The sequence below is a fragment of the Cydia splendana genome, chromosome 17, assembly GCF_910591565.1.
Source record: "Cydia splendana chromosome 17, ilCydSple1.2, whole genome shotgun sequence".
Lineage (NCBI taxonomy): Eukaryota > Metazoa > Arthropoda > Insecta > Lepidoptera > Tortricidae > Cydia > Cydia splendana.
This window is the reverse complement of record NC_085976.1, coordinates 929,806-957,548: the sequence shown is the minus strand read 5'-3', so window position 1 is coordinate 957,548 and position 27,743 is coordinate 929,806. Positions and strand designations below refer to the sequence as shown.

The following is a 27,743-nucleotide window of genomic DNA, read 5'->3' as shown; positions in this document are numbered from 1 at the left end:
ATAGTTGGTTTTGTTACACGTCAGCAGGGAAAACGGATTGCTGGCTCGGCAAAACATCAGCAGAATACCAATTATGCTAATGTTGGGCAAATTAGGAGTGGACTGGGATTTGGATCTGGCGGAATTATGACGGGTTGATTTTACAAGTAATTGTGGGTGTAATTTCGTTAAGCTCGTTATTTAATCCAAAAAAACGCATTCAACCGCTTTTCAAGACCGAAGTGATCCCATAAGAGCTCCGCGAACAGTTTTGTGCGGAACTCTAAAAATTGTTACTTTTACATTACAAACAAAAATAGAAAACTATAAATTTAAAAAGACAAAGAAGCTGCTCTTTGAAAGACAAAAAAGCAGTTGGTCGAATTACGATGTTTACTGCATCCAAACTCCCTAAGTTTGGAGGGGCAGAAAACAATTTGAAAACCAGTACACATAACCGCTAGGTAACTAAAGCCGTGATTATAATAGCATTATATTTTAAGCATATTAAACTAAAAGGTCACTGAACTGCAACAAACTCCCCAATCCATTAGCGCAAAGCGCAAACTGGATCCCACCAACTGTTCACAATTAACGTTAAAGTAAACCTTGTTAGCGAATGCACAAGTTTTTAATAAGACCCGTGAGCTAACCCTTTTAATGAAGGGCTTAAAGATATGTGAACGCCAATTCTGTTTTCACAATTTGATATCCGTTTCAACTTAATTTGATACGAGCCTGAGTTACCGTGCGCCGCTCCACCAATCACCGTGAGTCGCTAAAGCTGATTAGGTAGTCCACAAAATGCAATCGGAGTCGTCTCATTAGGCATGTCGCTCGCACTATCTCACGCTGTCTTATGACCATAGATCTAAAATTACGCTTACGCTTAAAGATAATTGAAGTGTGCAAAAAGGAAGGTATCACGTAAATTAACATTTCATGAGTGCGAAAGTGACAGATGACAAGTGAAAAAAGTTGTACGCCTAGTGGACTGGACACAAGAAAAGCTGTTGGTCATATTATGATAATTATGTAATATAATTGTAACTATTACCTACTGTAAACGACTTTACTATGAGGATAAGTAAAGGCAAAATACTGGACTTTGAAAATACTTTATTTAATCAAATTAATTACAAAATTACAAAATACGTTATAACTTCTACTTCAAGTAACCCTAACGACAGTCGCTGGAACAAGAGAGCTCTGAAGGTCGTGCAGCCCCTTTTATCGGCTCGGTATCCCCACCGAAGTCTGCTGCCACTCCAGGTAGACGGGGCGGGGGCTACCTGGTCCTATGACGTAGCTCTCCGATAGATGGCGCTGTAGCGGCTCCTCGTAGTGTCTTCGCAAGCCGCTAGGTGGCGCTTCCAGCGCTTGGCGCCATGGTTGCCAACACGGCCCTCCTGCACGGGGCCCGCCTCGGGCACCTCACGAGTTAAGATGAAATGCTGTAACACACCAACATCATAATTAGCATATATTGTTCATTTATTTGTCGGAAAACATTTCGACTGGCAAAGTTTCCTCATTACTCCATTCAAGTCCCGAATTCCAGGCACCGACTAAAGGGCTGTAGCCGCACTTAGTTTTTAGGCCTTTATACATCGGAATAACTTGCACTTAAAGGGCATTTCGCCGCACTTAAGATTTTCAAGCTTAACTTGGATGGCAGTTATGATACAAATATTTGCACGTCTTAATGATTCCGTAAACAATGCATTTTATCTAGACTCGCCCTAAAATATAATATAATTTTAAGTTTAAACTGTAGAAATAAAGTTTCTATTTATTTTATTAGAATCATTTTATCTTCCTTGCCAACACGGCAAATCAAAACTATAGGCATGCAAAAAAAAACACATTACAGTTACTCTTGTATTTTGGAATAATCGCGTTTGTAAATCTTAGCAGCAAAACAAAACTTAATAAAACAAAATAAAAATATATATAAAAATTATTAGACAATAAATGGCCACAATACATACTTTTCATTTGATTAAGCTAGGTCCCATTCATCAATTTTTATCCATGGTTTTATATTCTCTGCCGACGTAATGCCAGTATACTTTTTAGCGGTCCTCTCACTACCTTTTACATCCGTCACCTCGTATCTATCGTTACCCAATACTTTCTTAACTTGAAATGGACCCTTGAATGTAGGTAACAGTTTTCTACTTTTGCCGTCATTATTTTGACTTTGGATTTTGATTAAAACCAAATCACCCTCAGTATACTTTCGTGCTTTGATTCTTGATCGATCGAATCTCTGCTTTTGTGCTTCAGCGTCAGCTCTAATATTTTCATCAACTTTCTCGCGCAACTTTGTCACGTCTAATAATTGTTGAGAGTCATTATCCGGGGCTAAACTATCACTATCCATGCGCAAACGGTAACCGAAAAATACCTCGCTCGGGACCGCTTTAATTGTCTTATGGAATGTAGTATTCAAGCCCTGCTGTAAAGGTTTGATATACTGGTCCCACCTATCATCTGACGTATCCGCGCCGATTGTTTTTAAGGCCTCTAAAATTGTTTTATTGAAACGTTCCACTTGTCCGTTTGAACGTGGCATCCCTGTTGCTATAGTGTGCAAATGAATGTTTTTACTTAAACAATATTCAACGAATTCGTTCGAAGTGAAACATGACCCAGCATCCGTTATTATTCTCTTAGGGTTACCGAACGATTTTGAAATGTTTTCTAACTCTTTTATTGCACAAGATGATTTTGTCGATTTCACAGCAGAGATAAAAACAAATTTTGTAAATGCATCAACGACTACCAGTAAATACTCATTTTTAGTTTTAGTTTTCACAAAAGGGCCTAGGTGGTCTAGATGTAGTGTGTGAAACGGTTGAGCGTATTTGGGAAGTGGATATAATTCTCCTTCTTTAGGTCCGCCTTTGTTTTTATAATAAATGCAGTTTAAGCAGTTTTTTATGTATTTTTTTACAACGTGTCTCATTCTTGCAAACCAATATTGATTTCCTATTCGCTCAACCGTTTTATCTAGAGAGAAATGCCCCAGGTCGTCGTGATTACATTTAATTATTTGCCAAATACATTTTTTTGGCACAACCCATCGACGACCGTGGGCAGTTCTTCTGTACACTTTTCCACCTAGTAATTCATATTGGGAAAAAATTGTTTTATTGCTAGCCAAGTCGCCCGATTCAATAATGCTTTTAATTTTTTGTAATTCTGGATCCTGTAATTGTACCGAAAGCAACCAATCTGATTCCGTTATAGACATAATGACCTCAGTTTCCGATTTTTCTCCGGATAGCACTGGGTTGCGACTTAATGCATCCACGTGTTGCATCCGAGTTCCTTCGCGATGCATGATTTCAAATGAAAATTCTTGCGTGGATAGCACCCAACGGGCAATCCGGGGAATTATCTCTTTTTTTGACAGGGCGAATCTAACTGCATTGCAATCGGTGACAATTCTAAAAGTTGACCCCAATAGGTATAGCCGGAATTTTTGCAAGGAACAAACGATCGCCAAAAGTTCCAATTCGAAAGAATGGAATTTTTTTTCATCTAAAGTAGTCTGTCTACTATAAAAATGTACAGGTTTTGCACCTTCGTTTGTAACTTGCATTAGTATTCCCGCGATGCCATCTCTACTCGCATCTGTATATAACACGTTTTCTTTGTTAGGGTCGAACATTGCTAAAACGCTATCTGACGTTAATCTATTTTTAAGCAACTGAAACGTCTCATCATGAACTGACTTCCACTCCCAAGTAGTGTCATTTTTCAATAATTTAGTTAATGGGGCAGATATTAAAGCACAGTCTTTAATGAATTTCCTGAAATAATTTATCAAGCCGAGAAATTGCCGCAGTTGATGGACGGTTTTAGGAACGGCAAATTTGTGTACAGCTTCTAACTTCTTCTCATTTGGCATAACGCAATCTGGTTTAATTTTATATCCGAGAAAATCAATCTCTTTTTTGAAAAAGTGGCACTTCTTTAGGTTTAAAGTCAGTCCGTTTTCTTTAAATATTTTTAGAACCTCCTCTAGAAGTTTCAAATTTTCCTCAACTGTTTCAGTTACTAAATAAACGTCGTCTAAGTAAAGAATAACATTTCCGAACCGTAAATTCCCCAAAACCTTATTCATCATGCTTTGAAAACAGCTAGGTGCATTGGCCAGCCCGAATGGAAGTCTTAAAAACTCATAATGCCCGTCTTCTGTAACGAATGCGCTTTTAGGAATTGATTCCTCACTCATCGCGATTTGATAGTATCCGCTTTTCAGGTCTAAACTTGTAAAACATTTATGGCCTTGAAGTCTGTCTATCAGTTCCTCAATCCGTGGCATGGGATACTTGTCCTTAACTGTAATTTTATTCAAAGCCCGATAGTCAATGCAGAGCCTTTTTTCTCAATTTTTCTTGTTAACAAGCAAAGCTGGGCTTGCATACGGCGATTTACTTTCCCGAATAATATTATTTTCCAAAAGTTCATTTACCATCTCCCGAATTATTTTTCGATCTGGAATGGAGGCTCTAAAAGGTCTGCATTGAACTGGTTGAGGACTGGTTACATTAATTGTCATTTCATGACCATTGACTTTACCTAAATCTTTAATGTTTGGCGCAATACAACCGTCATACTTTCTGAAAAGCGCTATCAATTCGTTCTGGTGAGAATCAGCATCTAACTCAAGATCGGTCACTGTATTACAGAACTCCTTAAATGAAGACGCATAATCGAACTTCAATGAATTCCCTACTCGCGAATACATTAAATCATCGCGTTCGGTCACGTTCCTACCAATCAGTATGTCATAATCTGCTAAATCATCCATAATGTAAAAATCTATTCCAGTCAAACAAACCGCATCGATTTTCAGATCAACTGTTATCTTGTGCGTAACTGTATCTGTATTTTGCATTTTATAGCCATGCAATGTAACAGGCAAGGGCAGCTTAATTTTCTTTAAGTCCAGTTTTTTAACCAAACATGAAGAGATGAGTGAACAACTACTACCCGAGTCGACAAAAGCTTCATGTTCAAAATCGTTAATACGAATATTCTTTATAAATTTGTTCCGCGGATTGGGGGTAGACACGAATTTTGTTTCTTGTTTCTCTATTTTAACTGCATTCTTTTTATGATAACATTCAGATTCAGAGTGTCCTTGCTTGTTACAGTAACCGCATTGCTTTTTATTTGTCAGTTTATTAACAACAACATCACAATTTGCTTTTGTATGATTACCGCCACAGTTATAACATTTGATCTGTTTTCGTTGCTGCGTGTTATTATTACGCACGGTGGTGGATCGATCAGATACGTTAGGTGAAACTGAAGACCCAGATGAAGAAACGTTCTGACTTGTCGACGACTGAGTTTCACTTTTTGGTGGAACGTCACGAGAAATCGCGCCTACATTTTTCGCGTTCTTCGATGGTTTATACACGCGACCATGTAAGTAACTTGCTAAATTGTCACTAGTTCCGAAATTGGTAGCTTCGATCGCTGCTCCTATACCGCAATCTCCTATATTACCCACAATAATAGAGATTATATCTTGTTCCGAAAAACCCAACGATAACCTATCAATTTTGCATTTCTGTTCAAAAAAGAACTCGTAAAGAGATTGATTATCGTTGGGTTTATTCTCAACAATTTCCTTTAATAAGTCAAACATGTTTCGACGCCGTTGAAAACTAGATGTTAACTTTCTATTCCAATCCTCCCATTTCCACGAGGGCCAAGTACAATCGGTGCGCAAGAGAGAATCGTACCATACTTTCGCGGGACCTTTTAATTTGTTTAAAGCCTGAAACCGGATCATTTCATCCTTCCATGAAAAAGTTCGCGCGTAGTTCATGATTATATTGAGCCAAGCACACACGTCATCATTTAGTGGATTAAACTCTGGTATCATATTATTCAAGGTAGGAGCATTATTTGTACTCACTGTTTGGGTATCAGCTTTACGTGATACCTTATTTCTCTTTGGTGGTGGAGTTGACGGAGTCCTCTCGGTAGACACGCTAATGGCGCTCGATGAACTCGAACTTGACCGTTGCCGCTTCCGTTTAGATTTAGAGCGTTTACTACGCTTACCCATTTGGACGAAGGTAAGAACACTTCTGATGTAAACGACTTTACTATGAGGATAAGTAAAGGCAAAATACTGGACTTTGAAAATACTTTATTTAATCAAATTAATTACAAAATTACAAAATACGTTATAACTTCTACTTCAAGTAACCCTAACGACAGTCGCTGGAACAAGAGAGCTCTGAAGGTCGTGCAGCCCCTTTTATCGGCTCGGTATCCCCACCGAAGTCTGCTGCCACTCCAGGTAGACGGGGCGGGGGCTACCTGGTCCTACGACGTAGCTCTCCGATAGATGGCGCTGTAGCGGCTCCTCGTAGTGTCTTCGCAAGCCGCTAGGTGGCGCTTCCAGCGCTTGGCGCCATGGTTGCCAACACTACCATATATAATTTAATGTTATAAAAGCGAATAATATACCCAAACACATTGTATCTTAATTCAATTAAATATTTTCAATGAGTTCAATGACACTTGACATCATTCCGGTTTTCGTATACTTTTGAGATTTGACAAACAATCTTGTACATTATCGACATGTGCTTATGACGCGACTCAAGGTTGTATCAAAATAAAATCAAAACCTTGTCAAATATCTAAAACAGAATCGGCCTCGTGGGATAATCCGCACTCTGAACTATACGGGCCCGTGAACGAGTTATGAATGAAATTCAAACCTGTTCGGGGAAGTAATTGGGGATCGGCTAAGTAATCCTGTGAGTGGTATTTTGTTTTGATTAGCTGATTAAATATTTAATCAAGCGTTTAAGCTAATGACTTTAGTAATTGAAGTAATTGTAATTATGAACTATGATTGAAAAAGTAGATTGATAGATATTTTGCTAATCATATTTGGTGCTATATTTTAATCTGTGGATTCTGAGCCATTGATGCATAGGTACCTACATATATTGCACACAATAATAATATTATGAATCCTTCTTTTTCTTCTGAATCCATCGCCATTATTTTGACACCGGCATCATATCTTTTTTAACTATTAGAGAAGACAATTATCCTTCTGAAACCTCCTTTTACAAGAAGTGTGTTCATAAGTTTTTGATCGAAATGCGATTTATTTCAAATCAGTAAATTTAGAAAACGTCTAGCGAAATTGCGATTGTGGAAATGGATGTTTTCGTGTAAACTCAAGGGAATATCAACTTTTCAAATAAAACTTATTTCTTTTAACGGCTTTGAGAATTTCTTTAAAAGAGTTGGGTCAAGCAGTTTTCATAAACATAGTTTTAAGATTGTTTTGTTTTAGGGTAACATTCCATTTCTAACCGCAGCTGCATTACTGTCAATTTTACTATGGAAATTGACAATGACAGCGACGCATTCAGTACCGGTAGTGCAGCTGCAGTTAGAAATGGAATGTTACCATTACACTAAACAATTGATTCAAAGACTGCCTATTCTTCTTGTAACGCTCGGTTAGCCGCTGGAGGCAATGACTGTTGCTCGACGCAACGTTGGCGTATACGCGCAGCTACATCATTTTCCATAATGCTGACTAGACGTCGTGAGGGGTCTGTCTTTAACCCTCTGCAACTGTGGTGACTTTTTCAGAGTGATTCTATTGATGTGGAGTCTATCAGACGTCATTTTCGATAGGCGATAGGCAGAATGGTAACTTTTGTTTTATAAGCACCTCCTTTCTCCCGGTGCAGGCTCCGCGTTGCCGCTCGGTCATCACTGTCCGATGGTGCGACTCGTTTGAGGAAGGTAATGGGCGAGACAAAGCCGTATGCCGGACATAGCATCAAAAAAAATATTTGGCGGTGTCTGATATACCGCACATCAGCCGCAGAAGGTTAAAATAAAGCAGGTACTCACAACATCGATAAGCTGACTGAGCCGCAGCCCCATCTTGACGGTGAGTCGGTCCGAGTTGTTCCCGACGGGCCGGATCAGACGGTTGTAGTTGGACAGCAGGTCGTCGTACAAGCGCTTCGCATCAGGGTTGGCGACGCTCAGGCGACTCCACACGCACAGGAGTCCGACCACCAGCGCCAACACCATCTTAGGCTAACACCACCCCTGGAACAAAACAAAAACGTTACTTGTAACTTGCCCTTGACTGACTGACTGACCAAATAAAATCCGCAGTGAAAAACCGGGTATCTGACTGTGCCAGACAGTCTGCCAACAGGGAGAGATGGCGGGAGATCGTGCGAAGAGCTGTGTCCGCCTCTACTAGCGATGCGGACACCTCAACGTGACCACGACCGCTCTGTCAAGAGCGATACGACAGAGAAGAAGAACTTGCCCTTGAGACTTGCAGAATAAATTTTAGAATAGGGTTGTTGACACATGTTGAATTGTATAACTAAATCTAGTTAAATAGATACAAAATGAGCAATTTATCACAATAAATTGGAAACTTAAATAATATATTGGAATAAACTTAATAAACACCAAATGTTGCCTTGATACATAATATCAACATCCATTAGTGAAGATTATAAACATCACGTACTTATTTCAAAGAATCTTATATTCCTTCTTTCAGGCTCATATAAAATACCAGCAAGATCTAAAACTTTATTAACCAAACAACAAGCAAACTATACAAAGCGTAATTAATCTCTCATCTTAATGTATCTGTTTACACATTGCTTTTTGCTGCCAGAACAAAAGATAATATACTAATTCAAGAAAACAATAGGCAGCCTCAGATACAAGAAATCCCACCTCAATTATCGCGTCACTGTAACTTAAACCTAACGTGGAACAGATAAAGTTGGTTTTTACTCGAATACCTTTAGTTTTTATAATGTTTTGATAGTAAGAAATACAATTGTATGTATCCACACTGGGCCGGCAGCCGGCTTCGTACCGACAATACCCGGTCGGATTACGTTAGAGTCATACTTAATTAAGAGATAAGGTACAGATAAGCGGTGTAGCTCTCATGAAATGAATCAATCTAGGTAGAACGCAATAAAACTTAAGTGTTTGGAAGTGGTTACTAAAGCCCTTGCTACACGGTCGCCGACAAGCCTTCTAACCGTCTGACCTTGGTCTGTCCTTGGTCAGTTTTGGTCAAATTTTGTTGGAAGCAACTGTCTACGCGGTCCGGGATGGACCAAGGCCACGCGGTCTGGGGGCTTGTCGGCGACCGTGTAGCAAGGGCTTTACATGCACGTATAATTGTACGTTGTTTATCTTGTATGTGTGTGTAATTAAGTATAACTAGTAGTTCGCCCCGAACTGAGAACTCGCGGTTTGCCAAAAATTATATAGAGCGATTGACTTTGTTGCACCTACTCACTCGTATATTTCGACAGAAAATAGTAGAAAATAATATTCAAGAAAAAAAAACCGAATTCTATGGGGGCCGGTGAAAGATTATTGTAAGTAAAAAGGAGGTAAAACCACCCACTTTTCTAGTAGGTAGCATTTCGTTTCTGTAAGGGTCGCAGTTTAAGCCTCACGAACCCACTTCTCTGAAAGCAGTGCGGTTCTGTGAGGATTGCAGTTCGAACCTAACCAAAACCACTTTTCTAGTAGCATTTCGTTTCTGTAAGGCTCACAGTTCTAACCTAACCTAACCCACTTTTTTTCGGTTCTGTGAGGATCGCAGTTCAAACCTAACCTAACCCACTTAACGGCGCGTGCGGTGTACGGGGGTTTGAGCGGGAGGGGCTAGTAAGTTTGGCATCATTATACTTTATACCTACATTTTATGGTAGGTTATCATAGGGGTTTATTTAGCTTAGGTATCAGTGGTTTTCCGGGTCAAGGTCCGTGTCCGGGTCCGAGTCCGGGTCCGGGTCCAGTTCTGGGTCCAGGACCAGGTCCAGGTCTAGGTCTTGGTCCAGGTCCAAGTCCAGGTCCAAGTCCGGGTCCAGGTCCGGGTTCAGGTCCAGATAAGAGCCCGGATCCGGGTCAGGTCTGGCTCCAGGGCCAGCTCCGTCAAAATCGAAATTCGAAATCGCCAATCGTGTAGTCATTGAAGAGTTCTGTTCTGATCACCATCAGCAGAACAGTTCCACTTCATCAAATGCGACAGTTATTAATGTAAATTCTTGATTTTCTGATGAAAATACACAAATCTCTATACGCATACCTTTAAGATTTGAGGAGTTCCCTCGATTCCTCATGAATACCATCACCAGACCTCGAGCTTGACAAAAATGTGGCTTTAAAACTTAACTTGCTTAACAAACATAACGAAGAGGACAAATCGCCAAACGTGAACTATGCGTCGTTGAAGAGTTCCGTTCTGATCATCATCAGCAGTTCCACTTCATCAAATGTCACTTTTTTTAATGTATATGCTTGATTTGTTGATAAAACACAAATCACTATATGTACCTATGCCTTTAAGATTTGAGGAGTTCCCTCGATTCCTCATGGATCCCATCATCAGAACTGGGTTTTGACAAAAACGGGACCAATCTGTATGCATATACATACAATCAAAAAAATAATTTTCAAAATCGGTCCAGTAATGACGGAGATATGGAACCTCTCACTTAGCTAATAATCTATTATAGTGTAGATTAGGTTAAGTAAGTACATAAAAAAATATTGTTAAATTTATTTATAATAAACAGTTTAATTTTTTTTTTTTTTTTTAAGAAAAAACATTAAAAAAAATCACAATCGAATCTCCTCCTTTAGAGATTTGGAAGTCGGTTAATAAATGAAGGCGCCACTTTCTACGTCGCTGTCACATTTTTGACGTAAAATGCTTACACATGGCAACAATTTAAGCCATTTCCGTCAGTAGAAAAAAGCGGCTAAAAAATGTAGGCGCAAGGGGTTATCGTCCCATAGAAAATTTAAATATCGCGCCTTTTTCTACTGACAAACTATAGGCGGCAATGGATCAAAAATCGCGTGGATATACGAATATTACAAGGTCTGTAGAGCCCTTAACTGATACTGTATCTGTGGTAAGCCGAAATATTTCCTGTCAAATGTCAAATACCTATATTATGTTTATTTTTATCTTGCTAATTATTTCAAAATGGTAAATTTAAAAACGATAAGTGCAAGCCGAGTACTTTCATTTGATACCAAACTCGACCATACTTTCTTGCAAAAAGATAACCAGAATTGTTACGTTTCAAACGTAGCAGGGGAAATTACTTTTTTTAGTTTGGTACTCACAACGACACCTAGCGGCATTGTGGTTGAACAGACCGCACAGGATTGTCTTCAGCGCCATCTATCCGCACAAGATGGCACTTGATCACTTAGTCGCAAGCTGTTACTCTAGGAAACTTTATGGTTCTTATTTAGTATTAAAGATTTTCTTTAATGATTGAAAGATTTAGGTTTAATTCTTCTAAAATATTAGTACTCAATATCGTTAGTCTTTTAATATGATAATTTTCAAATATTGTTTGGGACATCGTTTGCAATGCCTGGCAAAATTCCTTTGCCCTAAAGCGCGGATGTAGATTGAAAAAAAGAACAAGAGAGGAAATTGATTGTCGAGCGCGATCAAGTCACTGAGATTTCCGCAGCCATGTGAGAAAGTTGGTGCAGATCTTCTCTGGTCGCTTTGTACGGGAGCCATCCCTGTAAAATATGGAAACACACCTCGACTTCTTGTAGCAAGGTAAGTCACAGCGCAAGCGTTTAATGTTAGGAGAATATAGCCCGCTCTCTGCAACGTTTGTCAATACTGATTTTCCATTTCTTTTGTTACAGCAAACAGAACTCAACATGGCGTCCCATATTAAGTCCCTGTAAGGGCAAATTAGGATTATTTTTTATAAATGTCGGCAGTGTAGCATCGGCAGCTTCAATTGAAATCCGGGTAAGCATTTGCGATTTTATTGTAGGAAGTATAACCTTTTTTCTGTCCTTGTCCATGTGTGTCGGATGACCGCATGGCCAATTTGTAAGTTTTCCTGTAAATACCAGATCGGTGTGTCAGTTTGGTTAATGTCTAGTTAATTTCAGTGGAGAACAAGGTCTAACATGTGCGTAACCTCAATCCTTTTCATATTGCGTTTCAATATGTGTTTTTTCTTTGTGGAATTTTCAAATATTGTTTGTAGGCCATCTTTGAAGTTCCTAGGGTATGTAGTGGATCACAGAGGTCTGAGAACTGACAGTGATAAGATTAAGGCCATAGTAGATTATCCTCGCCCTACCAATCAAAAAGAACTCAGACGTTATTTGGGAATGCTATCTTGGTATCGTCGATTTATAAATAATTACTCCACTGTTTGTGCTCCTTTAAATAGGCTCACTAGGAAGTTACAAAAGGGGCAAGTTTTCCAATTTACAGAAGATGCTGAGGAGGCTTTCAGGATCAGCAAGGAACTGCTGGTATCTGCACCTATATTATGCATGCCTAGGTTTGACCGTCCTTTCCTAATTACCACAGATGCATCAGAGGTCGGCCTTGGCTGTTCCTTATCACAGCTGGATGATGATGGCCACGAGCATGCTGTTGCATATGCCAGTAGGGCACTTGTCGGTGCTGAAAGAAATCACTCCACTACTGAGAAAGAGTTAAATGCGTTAATTTTTGCCCTAGAAAAGTTTAGAGGTTACATAGAGGGTTCTCCTCATAGAACCAAAGTTTACACTGATCATAGTAGTCTAAAATGGTTAGTAAGTCTAAAATCTCCCACAGGACGCCTGGCTAGATGGGCACTGCGTCTTTCTCAATTTAACTTTGATGTTCATTATCGAAAGGGTTCTGAAAATAAACTTGCGGATGCACTTTCTCGTGCTCCCATCGTCTCTGGTAACTTAAATTGTATATATCCAATTGGTTCCATACAGGATACTTGGTTTACTAACTTATTTGCTAGGGTGGAAAATACTCCACACAAGTATCCAGACTATAGGATAATCAATGGGAATTTATACAAGCGTGTCAGGGACAAGAATCCGTTAGCTAAAGACTGTGACTGGAAACGAGTAGTACCATTAGAGCTGAGACAGGACATATTGAAACAGTGTCATGATAGGCCAGATGCGGCACACTTGGGTGTATTTAAAACCTTTAAACGGGTTTCACAAAGTTACTTTTGGCCCCGAATGCTAGGAGACATAAAGAAATATATTAAGAAATGCTCAATTTGTTTGGCATACAAAAGTAGCAATGAGGCATCTCCAGGGTTGATGGAACATCCTAAGCGTATACAAAGACCATGGCAAGTTATATGTACAGACATTCTCGGGCCATTACCCAGAAGCTACAAGGGCCATGCTTTTGTTCTAGTGGTCAGTGACTGTTTCACTAAGTATACATGTCTTTTCCCCATGAGAAACTCTCTGGCTAAAACGGTAGTAGATATCATTGAAAATAATGTGCTATTAAAGTTTGGTATTCCCCAATGTATCATAATGGACAATGGCCCTCAGTATATTTCTAAGCACATGCAAAATTTGAAGGATAAATATAAAATACCTAAACTGTTCTATAACTGTAGGTTCACTCCACAAAATAATCCCGCGGAAAGAATTATAAGAGTAGTAGTCACTGCTATCGCATCTTATGTAGGTAAGGACCATCGCAAATGGGCAGTGGAGTTGAGTGGAATTGAGTTTGCTATTAATACTGCAGTTCATGAGGTCACTGGACGCAGTCCATATTTTCTAAATTCTGGAAGGGAGGCTGTATTGTCAGGTGAATGGTATCCGGCAGGACCTTTGTCAACTGAGGAGTTGGTATTTGTAGATAGATCTTTGTATTCTGCTATGTTAACTCACCTCAAACCGCTGTTTGAGAATGTCAATGAACGCCTACAAAAGGCCTATCAACGTAGTAGAATGTACTATAATCGCAATAGAAGGTCTATAGAGTATGAGGAGGGTCAAGTTGTCTATAAAAAGGAATATCCACTCTCTGATGCTAGCAAGTTCTTCACACAAAAGTTGGCCCCAAAGTTTAAAATGTGTAAAGTCAAAACGAAAATATCAGCTGTTACTTATGAGTTGGAGGACTTAATTACTGGTAAATCGATAGGTATATGGCATGTCAAGGACATTCTGAAATCACAACCTGTGGGCTTGAACACCGATGCAGTTACCTAACTTTCACACTTTCTAAATTGCTTTTCATAACGTTTGTCATGTCTTAACCTCTTTCTTTCAGTAAAGTGAAGTGATTCAGTGCTTTGTGAAGTGAAAATGGTGATTAAAGTGCAGTGATGTATAATTCCATGTTCCCTTGAGCATTGGATGAAGTTTCAATCCCATCTGGAGCGAAATTTTTTCATTATGCACTTGTATATAACCTCCATTTTCAATTCCTTTGGCGCTTACGACCTTTTGGAATGGGGAGCCTATACGTCAAACTATATGCGTTCTGTTTCACGTAAACATTTAATTGGATCTGTGTTCAAGGATTAGTCCTTGGGTTTCGTATTATGAAAATAATTTCATGGTGTGTTCTTACACATATTGACTCTAGAAAAGGGGAGACTGGGGCAATCTAGTGCCCATCTCTTTTAAAACTCTAACTTTTGTGATAACTTTAAACTTTGATTAGAAATTGAAGTTCTCTGAGTAGGTACGTTCTGCTTGTTGTGCACTGTTTCTCTCTCTCTATAAGCAGTGTACGGAAAATTGCTTCCACTTCTGTTGGAACAAATTCTTAAGGACATAAGTTTATATTTTGATAAAATCGTTTACTCTGAATGCTTCTCTTTGTATCTCTGAAAGGGGACGGTAGTCTTCGGTGTGTTTCTGCACATTTGGTACAATAGGGGAGAAAGGGGAAAAATGTATCACCGGTTTTGACACTTAGAATATTTTGTAGTTTCTTTTAATTAGGTATGCATTTGACTGCTAAGTCGCGGTCTACTTAATTTCATGCATTGGATTCTCGCTTGCGGTCCTTGCATGGGGAGTTCGTGTTCTTCTGCTGCACGCCTCCATGGAGTCGATAAGGTTGAGATTTTGTTTTCTTCCTGTCCGTACGCCACGTTGTGGTGTTTCTGCAGTCTACTCTTAGCTTTTAGTGGTTGTGGAGTAGATAAAGCTCGGACGTGCACCCCGCTTAGAACTATTCTTCGCTCGCTGCACCGCCGAGATTTACTCTCCCAATCTCTCACTAGTCGATAGTTTCCTTGCATGTTAGTTATAAACATAGTTTAACTTGATAGTTAGGGTTGTGTATACCTCATGGCATAGTCAATATAGTTAATAAGATGTTAAAAAAAAATGTTTAACTTACATTAACATTTTTTTATCTAAGTTGGGTAGTAATGTTACGTTTCAAACGTAGCACGGGAAATTACTTTTTTTAGTTTGGTACTCACAACGACACCTAGCGGCATTGTGGTTGAACAGACCGCACAGGATTGTCTTCAGCGCCATCTATCCGCACAAGATGGCACTTGATCACTTAGTCGCAAGCTGTTACTCTAGGAAACTTTATGGTTCTTATTTAGTATTAAAGATTTTCTTTAATGATTGAAAGATTTAGGTTTAATTCTTCTAAAATATTAGTACCCAATATCGTTAGTCTTTTAATATGATAATTTTCAAATATTGTTTGGGACATCGTTTGCAATGCCTGGCAAAATTCCTTTGCCCTAAAGCGCGGATGTAGATTGAAAAAAAGAACAAGAGAGGAAATTGATTGTCGAGCGCGATCAAGTCACTGAGATTTCCGCAGCCATGTGAGAAAGTTGGTGCAGATCTTCTCTGGTCGCTTTGTACGGGAGCCATCCCTGTAAAATATGGAAACACACCTCGACTTCTTGTAGCAAGGTAAGTCACAGCGCAAGCGTTTAATGTTAGGAGAATATAGCCCGCTCTCTGCAACGTTTGTCAATACTGATTTTCCATTTCTTTTGTTACAGCAAACAGAACTCAACATGGCGTCCCATATTAAGTCCCTGTAAGGGCAAATTAGGATTATTTTTTATAAATGTCGGCAGTGTAGCATCGGCAGCTTCAATTGAAATCCGGGTAAGCATATGCGATTTTATTGTAGGAAGTATAACCTTTTTTCTGTCCTTGTCCATGTGTGTCGGATGACCGCATGGCCAATTTGTAAGTTTTCCTGTAAATACCAGATCGGTGTGTCAGTTTGGTTAATGTCTAGTTAATTTCAGTGGAGAACAAGGTCTAACATGTGCGTAACCTCAATCCTTTTCATATTGCGTTTCAATATGTGTTTTTTCTTTAGACTGGGCTAGAACTGGGCTTTAATGCCGGTCCCCACACTGGGCTCTTTCTTCGGGCACGTGTCGGCGCTGGGCGTTGCTGCGAGCCTGGGCTGGTGCCTTGTGGTGTTCAGCGCGACGTTGGCGAAGCGGGCAGGCAGCCACCTGGACACGTGGCTGACGGTATCACCGCGTGTCACCGCGACTCTTGGCTGTTCCCCTGCGCGCCTCTGGAGCAGTGCGTGGCCACGGCTTCACCGTCTTCTGCTATGGACACGTGACTCAGGTGTGGTCAGATCTAATTTGTTATTGGCTCTTTCGAGCTCGTGATTACTGTTGCGCATCGCGACGTTGGCGTGGTAGATAGGCGGCCACTTGGACACGTGGCTGACGGTTTCGGCACGTGTCACCGCGGCTTTTGGCTCCAACCTATGCGCCTCTGGCCTAACACGTGGACACAGCCAGACTGCCTTTTACTATAGACACGTGATTTAGGTGTGCTAGTATTAATAGACTTTAATTAGCTTCACGCAATAGTGGCCTCTTATTAGACTTCAAGTGCTCAGTGCATAATTAGTGTATAGACTTAATAAACTTTAACTGAGACTGCCTAGCCAGTCCAATAGCATAGTGTTCTTAGTATACTTAATTAGCATAAGGGTATTTTCTGTACTGCTTTACTGTACTACTACTGTTTTCCTTGTGTGAAGCTTTGAAATTATATTTAATTGTCTCGAGCTTAAACAATAGTTTTTCTTTATCTCATCTTAGTTTTACCTATTTGTACGCTCTATAGCGTGCTGGCGCCCAATATTACTGCTTACTCTTTCTCTCTAAAATTAATTTAGTTGGCAAATAGATTTTTAGGAATAACACAGACGTGTAGTGTGACAATAGAGCGTCAGACCCACGAACCCTGAGTACCACCAATAGTCCATGGCTTAATAAGACCAAAACGCTTGTTACAGAATAGCAAGACCCCTCACAAATAGCTTTTTAGCCTTCTAAGCTCTTCTAGCTCAATAACCCCTTGATCGAGCCTGCTCATAATTTAATGACTAAAATATAATGCCCTCAACTACACGTTTACCCAATTTCATTTAAATTAGAACAAATTTACTTAAGTTCTTGAGTATCAAACTATGACGTGCCCCTAGCCAGCCGCGTCTCCTAAGTCGAATGTAAGAACTTCGTTCGCTTCGCTCGCTCGTTCGATAACTTCACAATATTTACTATGCCCCATAATTCGTTTAAAAACTGAAAAAAGTTAACTATAATTTTATTATCGGCACTAGAGTTGAGGTCTGACATACAACAATATGCAAGGTCAATATGGATAACTGTGGCGTAGGAGTAAGTGTGACTGGCTTTCACATAGCAACATCGATTTGTGTATATTGCGAGTTCATACATACATTTGCCACGAACCGCAAGCAGCAAATGCAATAAATACTAATCAATGTCATGTGTAAACATGCCCCAATGTGAAAGCCAGTCACACCTACCATTAATGACCTTCATGGCGAGATAATGTTCTCCTGCCGATACTTAAATAATATTTTTCCTTTTTATTTATTTATTTATTTTTAAACTTTATTGCACATACAAAAAGTACAACAAAAGTACAACAGGCGGACTTAATGCCGTTATAGGCATTCTCTACCAGTCAACCATAGGGCGAAACAGAAAAGAGTCCATGTGGGTGCAGTGAGAAATAAACAGAAAAAAAACGTAACTTTTGAGCGAAGTAAAATATCAACATTCTAAATAAATACCTACTATATATAATTGTGTTATACCTTATGACTACGAGTACACTAAATACATATATATATATATATATATATATATATATTTATTTATTTATTTATATATATATATATACATACATATAAACAAGGATATATACAAATACATATAATTGCACGTGCGCTAAGGGTTACCTACCTACTAATTCCTACTGTCCTCCTTTTCTGTGTTCCTTTTCTCTCCTACCATTTGCTGTGTGTGTATGCATTTTGCCAAGAGCCAGTGACATGTTATGCAAATTGTGCCAAAGCCAAAAGCGACCAGCTACCAGTCTTTCCAACACACGACACGTTCACGTTTCCTAATAAAAACATAAAAGCCTACTTCAAAGATTCAATTTTTTCCACAGCCTGGCCCAGTCCCTTTGGGGAGTTGAACCCTTTTATGCTAATGGAAAACAGTACCTCACAGCTTCAAGGCAGCTATGATATTTCCCACTATTGTTTTTGATTCCAAGCCTTATTTTAAATAAAAGGATAATGCTTTGTGGCGTCTAAGTGGGCTTTGTCAAAGTAAAATAATTAGAGAAAAGGAAAGCTAAGTAATTACAGGATCTTTGGATTAATATTTAGACGATTAAAGATAGTTAAGAGAGATGGCACACCGCTTGCGTGACGTGTGCGTGCACGGCTCCAATATTTTAACGCACGCGCACGTGCTCGTCTACACACACACGCAGCTGTGTGCCCTGGTCCTAAGTGTGTAGATTTATAATGTATAGGTAACATTGATGCAAAGTTAGTTATTGGATTCTTCCATTTTCAGTCGCTCAACGGAGATTTTCAACAACGTTTCATTGTCATGTTAAAGTGGTCAATGATATTTTTTCCTCTCAATACCTTTCACGCAAAAGCAGGCTTTATAAATCTGCCTGAAAATAACGCTAAATACATTTAAATTCCACTTTAAGATGAATATCATTAGGTCTCATTTCCAATAACTAATGTACGACTCACGTGAAATTAAAAACCTGAACGCATGAACACCAAACCTAGATTCGTCTCTTTGACAATACAAATAAGTTTGGTTTTCAAACGACGTTTCTTACACTCGAAAGGGATAACTGGGATTTCTGACTTAAAAGCCTCATGATTTATTTTTAAACGAACTAAACCAAATCCTATTTGGTCCGCGGTAAGCTCGTATTTAATTTAGTTTCTCTACACGGAAAATGTGAAATGTTTTTTACGGTGTTCGTGTGGTTTACAATTTTGAAGATTGTGCGGTCCAGTTGATACACAATCAATTTTATTATAAGTTTGTACATTTAATACTTAGTTTGATTATCTTCCCATTTTTCCTTGAGGTATTTAGAAAAACGAGTATAATGAAAAATCAATTACGAAATACGTCTACGTTCGTTCACGCGAGATTCCACCAGTGTGCGGCACTGTGCAGCACAAGGATATTCAGTACAAAAATGCTTGTGCTGCACAGTGCCGCACACTGGTGGAATCTCGCGTGAACGAACGTAGACGTATTTCGTAATTGATTTTTCATTATACTCAATCGTTTTTCTAAATACCTCAAGGAAAAATGGGAAGATAATCAAACTAAGTATTAACTGTATTAACTGCAGGATGTATTAACTGTAGCCGCGTTGTTCTGTATCTAATAAAATATCACGGAATGAGTGACGTTTGCCGCTACATTGCCTACTGCTGCGATTGTGACGTTTTTTCCATTAGTATTATTTTCAAATAAAAAATAAACAGTTCAACGGCAGTAGATAATCCGAATGTTACAAGGAGCGCCATATTAATTGGCGAACTTGGTATAAAAAAACGCGGCATGGTCGGGCAGTACTAGCAAATTTAAAACTCCCTGTTTTGATTGGCTTTATGAAAAATAATGCAAATATTGTTAAAACACTTTAATAAACAATAAAAACATAAAGTATACAATCAAAGCGGATGTCATTCCGAAAACCTTTTCCAACAACAGGCGTGGTTTTTTATCTTCAAGCAAATTAATAAACACTTAATTAACTGACAAAGTACCTTTCCCATTGAAGGTTGAACGTTAATTATTGTTAATAACGACTGTTGGCTTAGCCAGTCGCCGCAATTTGGGGATTACTCAAATGAAAATCGGCTTAGTTCAAGATTAAAATACGAATAGACGCACCGCGGGCGCGGGCTTTGTGGGTTAGGTTACAAGATTAAGCGATTATTGGCGCCTCTGCCAGTCAACATAATACTATGAAGCTCAAATAATGTCGTGTTGATCATTCAAAGTTTAAATTTTTTGTACTTACCTATTTGATATTAATAGGCCATTACCCACCTTTTACTGAATCATAATTATTATATTATAGTCATGATTTTAACGTTCGAATGCCGTTTCTAGGCAAAATCAGTGTTTACGTACTGACACCCCACGGTAAGAATGGTGACTGCAGAAACGTTGCTAGTGCAACGTTACAGCGTTGCTGCGTGCAATGTCACTGTCAATCTCCTTGATAAAATGACTGACTGACATTATAATGTTATAATCGACACAGCGATGCGGCAACAGATGGAAAGTTTGGGTTGCTGTTAGCTAATATGGTTTTGGTAATTGCGCCCTATAAAAGCTTCCTTTTTTGCGCTTTTCGTGATATTTATAGCAGTCATCACATTATATGCGAATTCGCACGCCGCTCCGGCGGTATGCGAGACGAATTAGCGCTATATCGCTCACACACTGAAGCGAAGCCGGCGTGCGGATCCGTATCAGGTGTGATAACCACGTATGCTAATCGCTGACCGCCTGTAGCTTGCGCCAGCGCCGGCTCTCACGTAGGGAATTGAAGGCGTGTGTCCCGAAGCCCGTGATACTTACTTTGAATTAGAATCAGCGATATATGAGCTAATGCCCAATTTATTTTAATATAGTGTTTATAATACAGTAAGATTTAATGTAACAAGAATTTACTTCTTTACTTCTTATCAAGAGCGATTGGACCGGTGTTCCAAAAAATTACAAGTTGGAGCCTTGCCCGAAGGGGTGAATGTTTCCAATTCCCTTTAGTTAGTTATTTAAAAATTTACAAGTCACTCCAAAACCTTTACCGTAAACCTCAATATCTACCTCAAAACTCTTTTATTATTTTTAATACTTCCATCAAGACAATGTCCGCAGATTCAAGCGGAACCGTAATTTATTGCAAGAAAATTGAATTTCGTCCATAAAGCCTACGATATTGACTTGCGATGCTGGATTTTTTGCTTTGATTGGATTCTTTTGGAGGTTCTGAGAGGTTTTTAACTGTCGCTTTTTTACGACAGTTTTTGGATGTCCAGGAATGAAGAGCATGAATTTTATTGTAGATCTTAAAAACTTCGGTTAATTGTACATATTTAGAGGTATCATTTAGGAAATATTGTATCAGTCATGTTCAACTTCAAGTACCTAAATCATCTCAAAGAACTTAGTGTTAAGAATGTTTGATATACAGTGAAACCTGGTTAATTGGCACCTGGATAAATGGAAAACCTCAATAATTGCAACCAAAAGTCCGGTCCCGGTCCCTTGAGACCAAAAGGCCTCTATAATTGAAATTTTGGAACCTCTATAATTGCAATTTAGATTTTAGGGCTTTTCGTAATTTTGCCTCTGTAATTGACCACGTCGCAACTAAGACCTCTATAATTGACACTGTGCTAAAAAAATCCGTTATTTTTGCTCTCCTTTTTACCTCTATTATTGAAACGGATCTATATCTGAATCCCTAAAGTCTTTTCTCCTATTTTTGCATTCCCTAATATTGTTTGTCATAATGATCAGTTGTTCTAACACTCGTATACCCTAATTTTGGTTTCCCTATTATCGAATGGCCGATATTTTATTGTCCTAATATGTTTTTCCCTAATGGCACTTTCCATATTGAGTATTTATCCTAATGTTATGTAGCATAATTCTTTTTTTGCCTAATTATTGTTAGGCCTAAAAATTATATATCCTAACCATCATGTTACCTAATTTTACTTAGCCTATCGTTGCTTGACCTAACACTCGTATGCCCTAATTTTGATTTCCCTAATTGGTTTCGTTTTTAAAATGCTCGCAGTTCCAACCTAACCTAACCTAACCAACTTTTGTGGCAGCAGTTCGTTTTTGCGAGGATCACAGTTCTAACCTAACCTAACCCACTTTTGTGGCAGCAGTTCGTTTTTGCGAGGATCACAGTTCTAACCTAACCTAACCCACTTTTGTGGCAACAGTTCGTTTTTGCAAGGATCGCAGTTCTAACCTAACCTAACCCACTTTTGTGGCAGCAGTTCCTTTTTGCAAGGTTCGTATTTCTAACCTAACCTAGTTTTAACAGCAGTTCGTTTTTACAATGGTCGCAGTTCTAACCTAACCTAACACACTTTTGTGGCAGCAGTTCGTTTTTGCGAGGGTCACAGTTCTAACCTAACCTAACCCACTTTTGTGGCAACAGTTCGTTACCATTCATTATGGAAAGTAATTGTTATGATAATTGATCAATAGGAAAAGTAACTGTTATGAGAATTGATAATTAGGGCAATAGCCATTAGGTCAAAACAGTTAGAGCATATTATTTTATGCCAAACATTGTTAGGGATTTCGAAGAATATGGTAAAAATCATTAGGGATCTTGATAGTTATGGTACAAATGCTTAGGACAAATGAGTCTTAGGCTAACCATTACATTATGGAAAATAATCGATATGACAATTGATCGTTAGGGCATGTGCCCATTAGGACAAACCAGTTAGGGCAAGTGACTTTAGGACAAACGTTGTTAGGGATTCAGAATGACACCCTATTGAAACGAGTCTTACTTATTACCTCTGTAATTGAAATAATGTAGTTGTAGACAGCAGAAACAATATTTTAATAGCAATGATCATTTTATTTATATCTTCATCCAGAATTCAATTTATTTATTGGGTATCTATCACAGCCTGTAGTAGGTGAAATATTTTTTATTAATTCAAAAACAAAGTATGCTTTTTACATTCCAATAAAACTTTCTTCTACAATTCAAGGGAATTTTTTAAACCCAAATGATTAATAAGAAAATAAAGTAGTAATTAATGTAGTGTAAAAGTGCAAGTATAGAAGCTATATATAGACCAGAAACCCAGAACGTAAGCGTGTAAATCTACTTTCAATGGTTATTTGCACCTCCATAAAAGAAATTTGTCAGAACGCAACCTCTATTAATGAAAACCTCTATAATTGACACAACGATTTTTTGAACCTCGTTAATTGACACGACCTGCTTAAATGAAAAACCTGGTTAATTGACAAAAAATGGCCGGTCCCTTGAGATTGCAATTATCCAGGTTCCACTGTATTAACAGTTTTGTGTGAGAATTTGAATTTATAAAACAAGCAACAAATAAACTATTATAGATACATATTGCAAGTAGGTAACATCTCTTCTATTTAGGATAGGAAAATCACACACTGCTTTTCATGGATTCATTCAGATATCTCAAAAAATATTATCAAAGATGGTGTAACCACTCCAAATACATCCGGCAAATCCGCTTTTCAATGTCCAGTCATAACAAATAATCCTTGCTGTTCCGAGATCCCTGGAATACCTCAAGCGTAAGAATTCAATATAAGTTGTTGGACGGTGCATTGAAAGGATTTACTTGTCTATTAATGTTGTGTGAAGGAAATGTGAGGACAAGATGGCTGAGAGATTTTTGAGTCCGTATTGAGTATTATATGGTTGATCATATAATATATTATATGGCTTGCGGACATGTGATCTTTTAGTTTACAGCATTAATATCTTAGAGTTTTCTACTTTTATTTTTGTAGTATATTTTATACTTACGGTAATGGTTATTATAATTAATGGTTTGTTTTTAACATTATCTAATCGGTGTTATTACAATAATTATGTTTGTTACTCTTATAGAGAACTTTAGCAAAATAGAATAGAAGAATAGAAGAAAATTATTCAGAAAACGCTTAAATTTAGGTATTACATGACAATTACAAAACTAATTTATTATTAAGCGTCACTAAAAAGGTCTCCACTCAGTTTTATGTCAAGATACCACCTAAGGATCTCTACACTGGTCTTCCGTGTATAAAATAGATTTCTAAAATGTAATAGAACAAAACAAACAATATTGTATTCCAGAATTCACCCCTAATATCCTTCCCAGACATTTCATAAGCCCTCAATTAAGGCGTATACCAATACCAACAAAATATAACGGTCCAATCCCGAGTTATCATCTTCATTTACTGTCAAGAAAATATTACCCCCAAGAACTTGGTCTTCAGACATTTGACCGAGTACCGAAACTTTCCGCCAGCATGATGAGACGTTATTTTTCTCACACGTTATAGAGATTGGTAGTTTTATCGGGAGAAACTTTCGCCCTTAGAACTTGCGACAATTTTTGTCATCAGTTTTTATGGTAACTGCGAGTTAGATTGTTTTATAAACCGGAGTGAGTGTAGTTTCATTTAGGTGAGTTTTTTGTTCAGGTACGAGTATTAAATGGAATAAAACTAACTTAGTTTAGTTTTACGAGTTCTCTTTGCAAGTGCTCAACTCGCTTATATTTTTGAAATTAATAGTATTGCAATTTCAATGCAATAAAGATGTAGGTAGGTTTGATGATGGGGTTCTCCTTTACGTAAACGTCAAAAATTGAGTCAAATAAAACTTTTATGGCAGGACTTAATGTAAAATTACTGGCCTCTGAGTAAAACTAGCAAATTACAGCAAATTTTATACATCTTTAGTCGTTAGTTACAACATAATTGAAAAATATTTGATTCCTCATTTTGTTGAATTTGGCAATAGACATAGACATATAATTTTTTTATACAACACCACATGAACAATACGCATCACAGCAAGCCGTTCTATTTCTCAGTGTCCTAATCTGACCCTTATTATCCCCATAGTTCAAAACATTTGCTATTAACAAACGACATTTTCTACAAACTAAACCACGAGTATCACTCCCACCCCCAAGACGTTGAACCTAATCTATTCATATTCAGTCGCCATCTCAACGACATCATCGCAGCTTCCTGTCTGGACGAGGATCGCGTCATTTGATTTCCGGCGCTATCGGGCGCCTTTTGCTGGCTGATTCTGTTATCAACATTTGATGTGGTTTTCATCTTCAACAACAGCTGCAACATAAACTGCTGCTTAGCACTGTTAGTGCTTGAAAATGAAAATGGACGTTCTTCGCCGCAATCGTTGAACGTATTTTGACAAGGAAAAATCCGAACGTCATCTTTAGGCTCTTCGAAACATGACGCGCGAAGTACGTGAGTTAAACCGTAAAATTATTTCAAGGTTATCATTTCATTTAAAAAAAAGATATATTAGATGTCCCCTAATATATATATATATTTTTTTGATACGACCTTTTGACTTTGAACCTTTGAACTTATACTGAGTAGTATAGTATAAGTTCGCCTTTGTACTTATCTGCTATGCTATAACCAGTATTTCTTCGTACAATAAAGTGTTCATTATTTACTTACTTAGGTACCTACTTATTATCAGACTCCTCATTCGCACCATTAAGTGCGAGCGAAATGCCTTATGAGACGACTCCTGATTATTTTTAATTTTTAACAAGCAGAAACGTCTGCTAACGATGCTACTAAGCTTAGAATAAATTTAAAAGTGGAAAAATTACTCCTACTCCTGACTCCTGATTACATTTCGTCACCACCAATCAGCGTGACCCGCTAACGCTGGTTGATAATCACGGCAAAGAGAATTTGAATTAGAGAATTACTGTCATGGTAAATTATATGGCTACAGTACATTTACTGCCATCTTTCGACAGAAGATTAAATCGGTTAGAACGCCATTTGACTTTGATCATTATTCCTTCACTGATATGTGTTAACTTGTTAAATATTAGTATTAACACGATCTACTCGAGAGTAGACCAAAGGTATGGTGCAATCTTTTCGAGCGGCGACGGCGCCATAACCTTTGGCCAACAGTCGAGTAGATTGCGTTAATTTCAATATTTAACAAACTAACACATATCAGTAAAATAATAAGGATCAAAGTCAAATGGCGTTCTAACAGTTTTAATCTTCTGTCGAAAGATTGCAGTAAATTTACAGTGGCTACATAATTTACTTTGACAATCCGAATTAACACATATCAGTAAAATAATAAGGATCAAAGTCAAATGGCGTTCTAACAGTTTTAATCTTCTGTCGAAAGATGGCAGTAAATTCACAGTGGCTACATAATTTACTTTGATAATCCGCCTCTATACACACGGTCATATTCACACGGTTATATTGCTCACGGTCAAGTGATGAAGATTGTCGTATTTACCTACATGACAGCGCAATAATGACGGTCTCTGTCTTTTTCAACCGCGTAGTTTTAAACAGTGACGCTTATTTTTTGTGGATATATATATAGTTACATATATAGTCGTATCAAAATAAGATAAAAATCCTAAAAACTTGTAAAAGCAGAATCGACTTGCAGTTGTACGTCTGTACGTCTTTGTGGAGGGACAGGAAACAGGAAGATTGGAGTTCAAAGGTGCTCTTTAGGGTGTTTGTTTACGTTTAAGTTGGATGTTGGGATAATATTGACCGGGACTTAGTTTTTAAAAGAAAAATATCCACTATTATTTATATAATTCAGTTGGTCAGTATAGCGTTAAAGCAAGGAGATTTTTTATGTTTATGATTGCGTAATATTCAAAAAACATCATGGCCATTAAAATAACAATATTTATTTGCGTACTTCACCCCACAACTTCAAAGCGAACTTAATTTGCGTGTTTTTTTCTACCACTAACAGCGATCTTTATATTTATATTCTTAAGTATAATAGTACCCTAGTCTGGGGTTTGTAATAATGTATTAATTATGAACACCTCATTAATTAAAAAACATTGAGTAGTTTAGAATGTTGCAGGTTGAAAATAATAAATGTCATAGAAGGTTAGAAATATATGCGCGTTTAACACAGGTACAGTCAGCAGCAGAAGTTGCTGAGGAGCGAGGTATTCAAAACGATCTTGACGCGACTATATTATTAAGAGAATAAGAGCGTGTCAAGGTAATTTTAAAAACCTCGCCCGCTTAGCAACTTCTGCTGCTGCTGACTACAGTCAGTACAGTACAGTACAGTACAACCCGAACATACAGCTAAACTATCTTACACTAAGTAAGATAGTTTAGTATGTAATACCCACGGGCTATGAACGTCTCGGACCCCGGAAGGGTCAAGCGTAGGGTAGTTTGTCGCGGATCAAACTGGACCTTATCGACCCTGACGTCCCTGACACATTCGGGTGTGATGGCACCCGTCTTTTTGGGTTATTAATGGAAAATGCGACCTAACAATGGGATATTTCACTATATAATATGTACTCGTATTATAATTATGTTAGAAATCGAAGCAGGTAATTTATTTTTAACTCATCGGAATAAAAATTTTGATCTGATCTGATCTGTCAATGTCATTTCTTCAACCAAAAAGTCAATTTTGACACTGACTGATTCATAAATTAAGATCAGAATACGCCCCTGTTAGATTGCACCCTGTATTTAAGTCTAAGTTCAGCCAACCTAACACCATCCTATATTTGGTAGGTGTATGCTATTCATACGAGCCGCATGTAGGGCGGTCGGGAGCATGTAAACTGATACGATCGAGAAATACGGGTCGTGAAAGCAAGCGGCCGGAATATGCCGCAGCTTATGAAGGTAACTTTAGTTAGTCGCTTGTGACTACAAAGTGACTAAAATACGAACGTAAATTTACGAAGAAGCAGCCAGGAT

At 38.2% G+C, this 27,743-nt stretch overlaps 2 protein-coding genes across 2 annotated transcripts in view; both read right to left on the bottom strand.

Annotated features, from left to right (window-relative positions):
* Positions 1–27,743, bottom strand: part of LOC134798608 (acetylcholine receptor subunit alpha-like 1) — a 350,593-nt gene that overhangs the window by 91,745 nt on the left and 231,105 nt on the right. Inside the window, exon 2 of the mRNA XM_063770970.1 lies at positions 7,903–8,106. Within this exon, the coding sequence (XP_063627040.1) occupies positions 7,903–8,088 (186 nt within the window). The 5' untranslated portion in view covers positions 8,089–8,106. The remainder of the gene's footprint in view (positions 1–7,902; positions 8,107–27,743) is intronic.
* LOC134798603 (uncharacterized) lies at positions 1,887–6,153 on the bottom strand. The gene has a single exon (XM_063770966.1). The coding sequence runs from the start codon at positions 6,074–6,076 to the stop codon at positions 4,379–4,381; it is 1,698 nt and encodes a 565-aa protein (XP_063627036.1). The 5' UTR covers positions 6,077–6,153; the 3' UTR covers positions 1,887–4,378.

Coding starts and splice junctions, on each gene's coding strand:
- LOC134798603 (XM_063770966.1), bottom strand. CDS start 6,076: ATGGGTAAGCGTAGTAAACGCTCTAAATCTAAACGGAAGCGGCAACGG.